This window comes from Cucumis sativus, chromosome 3 (assembly GCF_000004075.3).
Source record: "Cucumis sativus cultivar 9930 chromosome 3, Cucumber_9930_V3, whole genome shotgun sequence".
In the NCBI taxonomy this organism is placed as follows: Eukaryota; Viridiplantae; Streptophyta; class Magnoliopsida; order Cucurbitales; family Cucurbitaceae; genus Cucumis; species Cucumis sativus.
Genome location: NC_026657.2, coordinates 39,923,429 through 39,937,459, shown reverse-complemented (window position 1 = coordinate 39,937,459; position 14,031 = coordinate 39,923,429). Strand labels below are relative to the sequence as shown.

At 30.5% G+C, this 14,031-nt stretch overlaps 2 protein-coding genes across 3 annotated transcripts; one reads left to right on the top strand and one right to left on the bottom strand.

The window, feature by feature from the left end:
* Positions 1 to 2,026: 2,026 nt before the first annotated feature.
* Positions 2,027 to 3,365, bottom strand: LOC101212292. 2 transcript variants are annotated; one of them, XM_011654339.2, is made up of 3 exons: positions 2,993 to 3,365; positions 2,859 to 2,903; positions 2,027 to 2,766 (listed from the first exon to the last, which is right to left on the bottom strand). In XM_011654339.2, the coding sequence occupies exons 1-3, from the start codon at positions 3,282 to 3,284 to the stop codon at positions 2,624 to 2,626; spliced, it is 480 nt and encodes a 159-aa protein (XP_011652641.1). In that variant the 5' UTR covers positions 3,285 to 3,365; the 3' UTR covers positions 2,027 to 2,623. The 2 variants fall into 2 exon arrangements, with proteins under 2 accessions (XP_011652641.1, XP_004136199.1); XM_004136151.3 differs by having other exon boundaries at positions 2,027 to 2,763; positions 2,993 to 3,362.
* Positions 3,366 to 6,136: 2,771 nt separating this feature from the next.
* On the top strand, positions 6,137 to 10,148 carry LOC101212537. Its single transcript, XM_004136152.3, has 2 exons — positions 6,137 to 6,348; positions 9,458 to 10,148. Exons 1-2 carry the CDS (start codon positions 6,218 to 6,220, stop codon positions 9,918 to 9,920), a joined length of 594 nt encoding a protein of 197 aa, XP_004136200.1. The 5' UTR covers positions 6,137 to 6,217; the 3' UTR covers positions 9,921 to 10,148.
* The last annotated feature ends 3,883 nt before the right edge of the window (positions 10,149 to 14,031 follow it).

The window sequence follows — 14,031 nt, the reverse complement described above, 5'->3', positions numbered from 1 at the left end:
CCACTAATTTTACAATACTATCGTATCAGAAAATTTGTAATGTGCTAATACTTACGAGTCTTTTAATTTTTTTTCAATAAAAAAGAAAAATTGGATCACATGTTTAATAAGGTTATAAAATTCTTTTTTTAAAAAAATTGTTTAAGTAAACTTGAAAATTCAAGGACGAATAAGTTTAGAAATTCATTGAGCATGAAACCTTAAAACTTCACACAATAGATTTATAATTTAACCAAACTTGTGGAATTATTTGAATGTTTTTCATCTCTAATTGGATTAGTCTTTCTTTATTATCTAATTAGTTTTCTCCAACTTGAATTTTTAATTGATCATTAGTCTTTCAATTTATCATCTTCTTATAAAAATTTCACTTAATATAAGATTGTTCCGAGTTATGACATAAGCACTTTTGAAGTTCTTATAAATTGAGCAATTGAAAAGATGAGTGTATCTTGTTGGTATAAACAGTAATGATTTTAAACTCTTTTAAGCTTTTTTAATTATACTTTCATGTTTTTAAGACGTGGGTTTGATCCATTCATGTCTTTCTTCTAAATTTGAGATTTTACACGAAAGACTCGTTCTGTTTTTTTTTTTTTTTTTAATAAATAACCAAACATAATACATCAACTTGTTTAGACTTAAAGTCAGACTTCCAAAATAGAGGTAAACTATTTTAAATATTGGTTGCCACGTGGAAGAAGTTTTTAGTGAGAAAAATGTCAGCAAGAACAAGAAGTTGGATTTTTTAGTGGACAACTGTTCACTCACTTATTTTAAATATGAATTTCAAAAGGGTGTATATGTATATATTTTGACTTCCTCAAGTGTAGGTCACTAATTTGTTCTCTTATTACTTTTACTTTTGGAATGTTGAATGATTAAAACTTTTTATAGCGTTTTTAGGTATACATTATCACAAGCCAACTAAAACAAAAGATTAAAAGTCAAATTTATGATTAACAAAAATAGAAAGGTTAAAATTTGTGAAAACGTGAGTTAGTATGATGTTGTCCACTTTGTACATAAATTTTTTGGCTTTGGTTTCATCCCACGATGTACTATACTCAATAACAATGGAGATAATTGTCTTCACTTGTATATCTATGCTTCTCTTTAATTAATTAGTGTGTGACATCACATTCCCAACATGACCTTAATAAAATGCTAAGAAGTTATAAATTTAATCCACGAGGTGTCCATCTACTTCAAATTTAATATCTCACAAGTTTCACTGGCATCTAATTGTTGTCGTATGGTCAAGCTAGATTTTTAATGAAATTAGTCGACTATAGTTTGAATATTCACATGTAACAAAAAAATACCTTAATGCAATGTTCTACTCTAATAGCCTAACCCAAAAGATTCATTTTTTTATTAATAGACCAAGATACATTATTATCTAAATACAAATAATAGTGTATTGTATTAGACATAAAATATGCATATTTCCTTTTCAATTTTGAATCAACGTAACAAAGAGGTTAGAATAGATTATCATTTTAAAAAAACTGTATTACTTTGATTTGGTTGCAATGAGATCTTATTTTATTCTAATTAAGTGGATAGGACAAAGAAGTGATTTAAAATTCAAAGTACTCCTACCATTTATGAAATCGGCCCCCCCCCCCCCCCCCCCCCCCTTTTTAATTACACATCAAAACTAATATCTATATCTACATATTTGTTTATTTTTGAAAAAGTCCCATCTACCGACAAACAAATTTCATTACAACATTTCTATAAAATTCACACATCTACTCTCTAACTACCATCAATCTTTCCCATTTATGGTTAATTTACATTCTACTCCTTCATTACTTTTATCACTCCTCCAATCCATTTATTTTACTACTCTCCTTTCAAATCTCCAATTTTAATCCATTTATTTGTCAAAGTACACAGGTTTAAATGGTTTTAGTGGCTTTTTCGTTTTGTTACCTAGAAGGTAAATATTATATTTATGAAAATTATTCTTTATTTTAAGTCTACTAACTACTAAAGGGTCCTAATATACTTTGACATGAGAGAGGCCAAGAAGAAGTAAATTAAATGAAAATAAATAGGCAATAGATGGAGGGCCTAAGAATAAATATACAAGAAAGAAAGAACCTGATACCGTCAGCGACTCTTTCATTTTTTTCCAGCTGGCATCTTGAGGTCCTTCTCCCAATGCCGTAACGGTCCGATTCGGAAAGTCGAAAAATAAATGATAAGTGATAAATATATATTCCAGCTGGATTCCATTTCCATCTCCGCCGCGCCGGTGCCGGCCTTCACGCGCTCCACATCCGCCGAAAATATAGCGCGTTGATTAGTGATTCTGCTCACTGATCTAATGCTGATAAATTATGTTCATTCTTTGTTTAGATTAAATTGAGAGTATCTCGTCGGATGTTACATAAGCGCCGCCGGCGTATGCAGAGGCGAACAAAAAAATAGTAAAAGCGAAAGAAAAAATAAATAAAAAACAATTTAATGATCTGACGGATTATTTGATGTACAGGAGGCGTTGGAAAGAAAAAAGTTATGGATGCACACGCGCCGGTGAGTGAATCCGCACGGCGGAAACGAAGTTCGTGAGAGTTTACCGGAAGGTCAGATAAATGGAAATGCAGAGAGTTTAGAAATCGGCGAGTTTCCGCGGAGGGCGAGATTTAAGAGAGTATGATTTTTCAATCTCTTTTAGGTTACGGAAACTTTGAATCGCTAGAATGTTGCCTTTCTTGGGAAGAATAAGTTCGTCTCCATCGGCTTTGATTTCTGCTAAAAAAAGACAAATATATATACAAAATGTTCAATTACAGAAATCACACAGAGAATACATCAATTTGTGAAAATCCTTTACTACATTATACCTAATTGTTGTGAAGGATGCTTGAATCCGTGAAACTGCGCCAAATCTGAAACGATTAAAAACGACCTATTAGAATGAAACTAAAGAGCGAGTATATTGTCGATTATTGCGATGAGAGGAATTAGGTATATATACCTGACTGCGAAGGACTGTGCGAGAAGATGTAAAGTATGAGGAAGCAGATAATGGTGAGAATAGGTATGGCGTGAACTAACTTCTCTTGGCGCGGAGGAGAAGGCGAGGGAAATGAGAATCGGAAAGATTTAGAGGATTTATCGTCGTCTTGTCCGCCGTAGTTGAGAATTGAGGAAGAAGATGGAGAGTGCTTCTTGCGCTTTTGATCGTCGGCCGGATCCTCATCGGACTTTGCTCCGGCGCCATGGCCGTGGAGCTTGGAAACTGGTGAACCTAGAGATTGCCTTTGCATGGTAGAGAGAGAGAAGTAGAGAGAGAGAAGCAATGTTTGCTCACTGAAAGCCAAAGCCTTAGTTCACCCCTCATTACTTTTTAATCTTACTTTTCCATTTCCCCCTCCTCATATTCAACTTTTACAATTTGACCCCTCAGTCTCTCCTCGTTTTTTATATTTTCACCCCTTTATTTTAAATTAATCCATATATGTCACACCGAACAAAATTTAAAGGCTTAAATCGATTTAAATCAACTAACCAACTATACCTTCTTACTCTTTCATAGTGTGTGTTGATCATTTACAAAACTGACTATATTCAATTTGGTTAAAACAAACTCAAATATTAATTCTTATCAATAGATACAAACATAGAATAGAGATTAATTATCAACTTGACACTTAATGTTTTAAAAGTTTTAATTTAGCTCCTAAGATTAGGGTTTTAAATTATTGTCGACATTTACTTATGTTTAATGGAGTGGACATTGAAAAGTCGATTAAATCATGGTTTTCATTATCTCTTACTAAACTTAAACAAAATATAAATTATAGATATCAACAAAATATCATTAATATAATGTAAATTATAGTTTTTTAATATTATATGAACTAATTGCTTACTAAAAATATTTTTTCTAGATCATATATCTAAATTTTATCAATATTTCTTTTGTTATCTTCAACATTCTTTGTCAGTGACATTTAAAACATTGTCGCTAATAGAATTCAATGTGTTAAAATGTCATTTAAACTAACCAAATATTGATATAACTTTCTTACTATGGTACATTTTCTTATACTCGAGTGAAATGTGTGTCTTTCTTCTAACACCCATCACCGTTTATTAGAAAATAATGTTTGATTTATTTTAGTTATTACACTTTCAAAATCGTGTATATATTTCGTAATTTCTTTCTACTTTGGTACATCTTCATCTTTATACTCTTAAAAATTGATCAAAACTATTCCTTGCTCAAGTATATAGAGATATAAAAACAAAGATAGAGATAAAAATTCATTTGAAAGTGATTGGAGAATTTTCAATTTTGGGACTAAAACAATGTTTAAAAGAAACTTTTAAAATTGATTGGACATAAATTGTAATTAAGCATAGGATTCAAAAGGCAATATGCCTAAATTTTATAATTAAGAATGGACCCACCGTACATTTGATATAAAAATGTGATCTTCTCAATTAGTTCGTTGTTCTCTCGAGGTAAAAGTTAAATCTTTTTCATCATTATAGGAAAAGAAATGTGTTAATCGTTAGAGCATCCAATATAAAATGAAATTCTTTTCTTTTTTAGTTTGTGTCCGAAGTTTAAGATTACAAATCAAGTATTTCAAAACGTAAAAACGAAACAAAAAAAATGTCGTAGGCAACACCTTCGCCCTCTTCCCAATTGATTGAAGTCTATAAAAGAAAGAAATTAAAACCCTCTTATTTTGAGTATCAAAGATTCCATCCATGATTTTCAGTACTGTAAAGGAAAAATCCCACCATTCAAATCTATAACTTTTTAACGACCAAAAGTTCCTCTTAAGAATATTAGTTTCAAATCATCCCTACCCCATGAGAACGAGTATCAAAAGTGTGAAGTTGATTCAAGATCAGTGTCTATATTTCACGTTCTCTGACAACTATTTTCATTTTGTTATGCTCTCATTCTTGCATTCTTTAAACTTCCATATACATATTGTAAACATGATTTCTAAATTAATGAAATTAGTTTGGTTATATGTGATCACAAGCTAAATTCTCTAACGGGTTCAACAATGTGCAAACCCTATGGTATTGTGGTTTTAAACAATGCTTACAACTTATTCCACCTTGCTCGCCATTTTCTTTATTGAAGCTAAAGATAAAAAAAATATGAGACCTAAAAGCATAGAAATATGATGGTCATGTTACCTTTAGAAATAAATAGCACAATAGGATAAATAATTTGTTCGCAATTTATTATAAAATTGCATAAAACTTCTAAAGAAACTTGATACAAGTCCAAATAGAATAGAAGAATTTTACCCGTGTCTAAGTCATGCATTATCTTGATATGATTTAGTCACATTGCCTAAGATATAACGTTCAGAAGATTGAAACACTATTGTACCTTGTTTATCTATTCCAACTTATCGGCTTTATAAACTACTGTTCTTCTCTTGTTGCTCTTGGTTACATTTATTGCATTGTCTAAATTGAATTTAATTTGATAAGCATCCTAGAATTTGACCTTTGGAATATTCCAAATATTATTACTTCATTCACAGTGTATATGACTTACATCTAGCTAAAACTGTCCTTAACTATAGTTTCATCACGGATACACTTCTAGTGGATTGCATGCTACTAATCAATTCAGTAACATCCAAAATTCTTGAAAGTTGGTATTTGTTTACTATGTATTTTATCCATATATACACATCATGAACACACACTCCAACAATAATTTTACTCTTCTGCACTAGAATTTAAATTAGGTGTTTTGATTAGTTGCATGTTTTTCTCACGAAATTTTTTTCAATTGCATATTTAAACTTTTAGTTTGATCACTCGTATATAAATCTTAATCAATTCTATTTGTAGAAAAAATTGATAAAAGTATTAGAATTTCTTCATATGTATTAGATATTATATTAAATTTGGTTGATGATTTAAGATAATATCGGAGAAGACGGTGGAGGAGGTGTTGTGTTAATTATAATGAAAACTCATACTTAAGAGATGATTTATGTAACATATTGTTCTACAATTGTTAGTGAAACAAATATGGTGTTATGGAAGGTCAATTGGGCCATTATTGTATGTTGGGCCTTTAAAGCCCATTGGAACACACATTCAAATGTTTGATATTGAAGCGATCATTTTTGGTTAGCTTAAACCGAAGAAGAAGGAAGACGATGAATATGAAGATGATGAATAAGCAGAAGAGAAGCAAAAGAAAGTGAAAATGGTGTTATGGGAAATTGCGTTGGCAACAACTTATTTCTTGGGCCTCAAGCGAGCCTTTAAGCTCGCTCTCAAAACTCAACGACGTATTGTTTCCCCCAAATACCCACGGATTCGTCAATTTCTTCGCGGGTATTTTCCCATTCTGTTTAATCTCAACGCTTCTGAACCCCTCTGTTCTGTACATGATTTTCAGATTCATATGCATATGCTTACGTTTTCTACATCTGGTTAAACACAATCTAGTGGCAATGGTGATGAACTTTACATTTGCTTGATTTCATTTTTTATGGAATTTTTTTATCGACTTATTTATTAGGGAAGGACTATATGGTCTGAGATGTGGAATTCTTCTTTTTCTCTGTAGAGTCTAGAGTGTAGGCAGGAGTTTTTGGGTGATTAAGTTAGGGAAGTTTCAATTGAAGTATAACGTTTGGAACATGTGGGTGGTCAATGGTTGAGGCTTGTAAAGTGATATTTTGTGGAAAATAAAGTGAATTAGGACTCTGCAATACTCTTCGTGGCCATGTGTTAGGCAATAGGCCTGTGAATTGGTGATTAGGTAGTGGTCTTCTTTTTCTTTTGATATATGGGGTGTTAATGATGTCCCACCTCTTGCATTATAATCAATCATGACCCACTTCCAATAAGCTTTAGGGAGGTTTTCCCTGTCTGGAACCTGTAAATAGGTTAAGTTACTAAGGGGCTATGTAGGTGTTAAAGTTGGCCATTGTAGTCAATAGTTATAGTTTGTGTTTGATGTGTAGACTGTTTTAATTTGACTTATAATAGTTTGTAATTGGGGTGCATACAAAAGAGGAGAGAAGAGAAGATGGTTACATAATAGTAAATATTGCAGACAATGTAATGTTGGTTTTCAAATGGTTTTACTGTAGCTAAGGGTGGGTTATAATCCTTGAGAACTTCAAATGTTATAATAGAAGATTTAAACATTGCCCCATTGATCACGCCTCCAAAATTTCTAAATTCTAACCTTAAGGGAGATCCGCAAGTTTTCAGAGGCATCCCAAAACATGTGAATCCTTGCCACTGGGCCACATTTTGGGGTTGGTAGTGTAGTGGTCTTCTTTTCCTTCATAGTTTTATTAATGAATTTTTTTTAAAAAAAATTCTAAACAATATCTAGAAAATGGAACAAATTGGCAATGAATCCAATTTTTCCATTTTGTGTGATGCAATGCCTAGCATTTCACTTATTACTTAATAATTTTTCTTGTCTTTACATAGATCTGCTACACGACAATTTCAATTTTTATTGCTCAGTTGTATTTGCACAGTCCCCCTTTTCACCACGAAATTATCTATAAGGTGTAGAGAAATGCTTATGGAATCCTACATCCTATTGGATTAAGATTGCTTCTACCCTATCCTTAGCTATCAGCTGTGCTTCTAATCAATGACTACCATCTTAAAAGGATTCACAGTATCTTTGACTTCACGATGATCATTTTATATTTTACTTCTACATTTTTATGGTGAAATAATTGGTATGGCGTGATTTCTTTGTAGATTGAAGTGTTTAGTACGATGTTCTCAAATGTTTCCAGGGGTGCACGCTGAGGCTTAGAATCGTTGCACCTCCATTACTGGCAGTGAATAGAACTTGAAGGATAATATCAACTCGTTATCTATTCTCAAAATACCGCGTCTCACATTATCCTTTTAATACGATGAGTTAAGGCCTGAAGAGTAATTTAAGCCTATTCTACCTTTACCTCCATAGCTTATGACAAACAAAAAATAGCAAGTGGGTCAACCCTGTGCGTGTTAGTAATTTTCATTGAAGAATATGGGTGGCAATTGAAAGATGTGAATTTTGTTATTTTATTTGAAAAAGGAAACCTTTAATTGGGAGCTCTTATGGTGGTGGGCTTGTTTTTTTTCTGTACGTGTTCTTTCAATTTTTTAGTGAAAGTTGTGGTAAAACAAAAAGGAAACCTTTGAGTAACCTCCTAAAACATTGATTATACATAGTAGCATAGCATTTGATGATGCGGAAATTGAATTGGCAGGTCGGTTCATGTCAGCTCCTTGGTTTTTTTCCTTCCCTTTTTATTTTCTTGCAAGTATGGAGAATGAAAATATCAATATTGATCTCTCTTTTTGTTCCCTTTGAAATGATCGTATTTTCAGATGGAAATTCCATGTAATGAGCTGGGGTGTTATTAATAATATGATACTGCCCACTTGCTTAAGTTTTATGGTAGAACCTTATTAATGTAAAATCACAAAATATGTAATTAGTTTGATCAACTTTGAAGGCTCAAGTTATTTCTAGATCCACACGGCAATGGCTTCATTCTACCCACCACTTCTTCATATGTTTCTTGTCAAGCCATACCTGAAAAATACGAACGGAAGAATCTCAATAACGCCATATATGAACTTGAAGAAAGGGTCAAGGAAAAGAACCATACATGTTGTCAAGAACATTAAGGGAAGTCAAGTGAGATGAAACTTTTATCTATGGAACAAATGCTTCGAGTGGGCTTCATAACTCTTCAATGGTTACAAAAATATGGTTGGCTGATTAAAACAAAAAAAATTAGATTTATGGTGTTTATTTAATGTATTTTAGAGTTTAAGTCTTTTTGTGTGATTTTAATGCTACATCTTCACAATGGTTGATTATCATTTACCGTCATAAATTTAGAAGGTTACAACCCTTAGATATGCCTGATGGAATATCGAGGATTTTATTTTGAAGCTATAAAGCTATGTAATTTGTATTAAGACGTGAAAAATGTGGAAATATAGATCAATTTTGGATTTTATTGTGTTGCATGAATATTTGTAACATTATTCAAGTGATCATTGTTCTATCTTGGTTGTGGAGTGTTTGAAAATCACGAGTTGATGGAAGTTTCAAGTTATCAGTAATCTGGTTTATCTCAGGGGTTGAGATCAAATTATTTTCCGGACTGTGGGGGTTGAGTTTTTTTAATCTTGTTGTTCAACATTGATTTTACATCTGATGCTCATGAGTCAAGAGTTTCTTATCATTTAGATATTGGGATTTCTTTGATTTCTTATCAATGTCCAAGAACTTGGAACATTGGATTTGCCAATTCTGATTTAGAAAGGACATTGTAGTATTGGCTTCTCCATGAAGTAACCACAATTCCATAAGAACTTTAGGACTACCAGTATTATATTTCTGCTAGTACGAATTATTGTTAGTTTTAAACTGCTAATTGAAAGCTCTTTTTCCTCACTGCAGACGAACCCGTGCCGTGTTTGATGTTACTGTGAAAGTTCATCAGACCATTAAGCGCCAAGACATAAAAGTTAATAGGAATCTTCGTAGCTGGATTTCGCGATGGCTTAATAGAAGGAAACCATCTGCTGAGACTCAAGAGCATCCCAGTGGCAGTATCAATACAGGCATGAAAATGATGAAGAAGGTTTCTAACTCCTACTTGAAACATCGAGCCAGCACTCGAGCAGTGATTGGTCAAAAATTCGATCAATATCTGGCGTCTACTTCATCAGTACATAGATGGCCTAAGCCTTTCTTCCCTACCATTGCAATGATCATGAGACAGAGAAAGCCAACTGGGATTGTGATTCAACACAGACAGTTTAGCATTTGTGGCTCTCATGGATTGAAAACAAACGACAGAAGACGAAGATTCGATCACGGTATTCGAGAAGATATTATGCAATGGATGGTTCAAAATTAGATTAGAGAAGATTTTTTGTAGTTGTCTTCTCCTTGGATACAAAATTGTTTGACTTACAATGCAGTCTATAGTGTAGTGTTTATTTTCCAGTTTTGAGCTTGGATGCCATAGAGAAGTTTGGAACATGTCATTGGAAGCCATTTCTTTGCTTTTGATTAACATGTATTACAATTTTAAGATCTCAACTTTTTGAAAATGTCTATGGACATATCATGAAAGATTGTTACTTATGTTAGGTTAAAATATAAAAAAAAAAATGTTCTTAAATTTTCATAAACTTTCGAAAACTTCATAAACTTATTCTTCAACTCTAAAAAAATTAGCAAAAATATATAATATTGTTAGTTTTGCATGAAATTGTCAGTGTTATGGTTCCAAAAACCTTTGAATTTTTTGAAAGTTTCAAAATTACTCTTAAAAGTTGAAGAGAAGTTTTTAAATGCCCTTATTGTGTTAATCCTCATTACAAAGATAGCTTTAGACGACTTTCAAAAGTTACATTTGTATTCTATCTACTTTTTTAAAGAAAGGTTTAAAGTTTGACCTAACATTATTCAATTAATATCAAGTATGTATGATTAATCTGTAGATTGTAAGTTTAGATGTCTCACCCCTACAAAATGTCAAAATGATAATAAAAATAATATAAGCATCAAGGGGACCTAACAAGATTGTATGTGTTAATAGCTGAAATTTGTTCTTTTTGCATGTGACAATTTGGAGATTCTAATTTTAGAATTTGATAAGATTTGATGCAAGAAAATTAGTATTCATTCTCTTTTTCATATATATATATGACATGTCAACCCATAAAAATGTGAAATATTTGTGTAAACATATGACATATGAATGAAAATTTAACTTCATGATTGTATATTTTGGTCAATTACATTATCGTTCTTTAATATTTGAAAGTTTGAAAAATGTATCGAAACTAAACAAACAAGAAGTGGTACGAGAAGAGACACTAAATATAAATATTGAAATAACATTTCTTCCTCATCTCATGAAGTCGCTTATATAAATGAAGTTACATCGGTTAACCATATATTCTCGATTAAAGATATGTTAGAGGTTTGAATTCTTATCCGAAAAAAAAGATATTACAAAATTAGATATGAAGTCAAAATGTGATATAACATTTATGAAGGGTATCAAAATCAGCTCTCATTTTGATCAAAACAATATTTCAATAATATCAAAATACATTCAAATAATTAATATTATTCTCATTTCATGCATATTTCTATAGATTTATTACTTGATGTTTTATGTATAAATGCACCAATTAAATACATTTGTGTAATGTTTATATATTTATTGATGTGATCATGATTATTCTCCATTATAATTTAGTGAACTTTAATGCAAAAGTATACAAATGAAAAATATGTAAATTTCTTTCATAACTTGAAAGAGGAGGAAAAAAAGCAATTTCTCTCACCACATCCTTAACTCCTAATTAAATCAAAGCCAACAACAGACAGATTAAATATTTACAAAATACAGTATAAAAAATACCTCTAGTTAACCTCTTGCTTCAATTTGAGATTTGATTCTCCAATTCCACGAATTTGTCCCCAAAAAAATTATTATTATAAGTTTCAATTTCACCCTCTTGCTTAAAACTACCAATCAAATTTGGTAAGAATTAGTACAGCCCAACATTGCATATACTTAATAGAATAATTAATAACTAATGAAAAGAATAAGTACTCTACTTTTTTATATATATAATTGAGAGGAAACAAAAATGTATGGATTTGAGTAACAACTTATTAATTATATTATTATTAACTACAAACTTTTAATGCTTGAATTTCCCAAAATGTTATTAGGGTTTGTTGAAGTTGCTTTAATGGTATATATATTCCCATAAGTTTGCATTGGTAAGAATGAATTTTGGCATCATCAAATTTGGATAATAGTTTTCAAGTTTTCACTTATTTAGGAGGAAATTCATTGAATATATACTTCATTTAATTATTTGTGGATATTCATATTGAACTATTTGGGTATTGCCTAATTGTTCAAGTCTTTAATTGAATACAATAAATTTGATCTAAACACTTTAGTCCCCATTTCCATTCATTGACTTTGTAAAGCTTATAATTGCATTTATACAATAAAATGGAAAAGTTTAATTTGTAGAATTGATTTTTAAAGATCTCTATAAGTAATTATCATATAGAAAAAGAAAGAACATTTTCCAAATAATCATAATAATAAATAACTAAAAATAAAGTTCAACTTAATTTCCTATAGCTGACTTGTGTATAGGGTCTAAGATGTGATCTCTTTAGAACACATACTTATAGTTTAAGAGACAGAATTCATATGGATTATTATTCACATGGAAAACAAATAATAAAATCCTATCCTATGCTTTCTTTTAATTGTATTGTCTTTGTCTATTTATTGAGTTTGGGGATTCTAACATTATTATCATCTTTTTGTATTGTTTCATTCTGTTTATATATATTATATATATAGTTTTGGTATATATAAACATAGGCTAATTAGCCAAAGGTCTTTCATTGGGGTGTAATATTTCACTTAGAAAAAAGTGAATTCGAAACAAAATTTTTAAAATTTGTAGGGTATGTACAATTTGTAGGTTGTATGAAAAAAAAAATCATTTAAAAATAAAGTTATATTTTATGTTTGGTGGAAGATTCAAACAATAAATATAATTATTGAAAGTGTGTTTGATATATATTTATAAATAATAAAATAAAAGTAGTTGTTTTTACTTATAAGTTATATTGTTAATTAAATTATGAACATATGTTTGCCTAAAATTTGTTAGTGTAATAATTATTTTTTATGAATCTATTAATTAAACATAAAATTAGAAGTTTACGTTATTTGTAATTAGGCAATGTGAGTTCATTGATTTTAATTTAAAAATTGAATATTTTATCAACATTTAAAGTTTTTGTCTCAATTTGATAAACCATATTTTATTTTTTATTTTGAAAAGTATATATGCCTCGTTTCTCTTAATTTCTTACAGTGATTTTAATCTTTATAAAGTAAAAGAATTTGAATTTGATCAAAATTCTAAAAACACAGAAACTAAACTAAATCATCACTAAACATGATCTTACAAAGTCAGAAAGTTCAATGTATATAGAAAGAGAGACTTTCTTGACATTCGTGATTTTAATTACTTTTAAAAAAAGGGTGATTTGACGAGACCAATTTTCATATTTTCTTTATGTTTTTAAAATATCGAAGTTCCCTATTCATGATATTTTATTAACCGTCAAGAACTTTGACTTTCTTGACGCGGGTTTCAACGACGGTTTTAAAATGTTAAAAATAATAATAATTATTATTGGCAGTTTAATTAAAAGCGTCAAGAGAGTCGTTTGTTTTTGTAGTAACTAGTGTTTATAGATATTTGTTAAACGTATTTGAAAGTTGAATGACTCTATTCTATTAGTTAAACAAAGTGAGGTGATTTGCTAGTTTTGGAAGGCATATGTATAAGGTTAGATTTAGTTTTGATTGAAGTTGAAGAGGTTAAATTGGAAGAAAGGAAAAGAAAAGAAGAGAAAAAGGAAAAGGGTAAAAGAAAAAAGAGAGAGTGAAGGGGTTTGTACAATAGAATTTATTGAGAAAGGTTGAAGTGATAAATGATGGTAGCTATGGTTGGTTTTTGACCAAATAGTAAAATCACATTTAAATTTTTGCCGCGTTTACAATTATTGTTTTTGGTCAGACCTTTTATATTTTCTACCAAACCCTAAATTTTCTCTCTTCTCTTTCTCTTTCTCTTCTCTTCTCTTCTCTTCTCTTTCTCTTCTCCACCAATGAATATATATTATCATTATCATTATTATTTGCTTTTGTGGATATTGCATTTTGTTTTTACGTTATTCATTATTTGTGTGTGTCCCCAATCACTCATAATTCTTCTGCATATCACTTCTAAACTTTATGGATTCTAAGTTTGAAGAAATTAATTAGTTGAAGGTTTTATTTGTGCCACGAGTCGAGTCCATATAGGCTCTTCGTTTGTGTAGGTCAAAATTAGGTTAAACAAATAGTTTTCGGTCTTATTGAAGTAATGTAATCTTAAACTCTAGTTTGCAACCATTTAGTG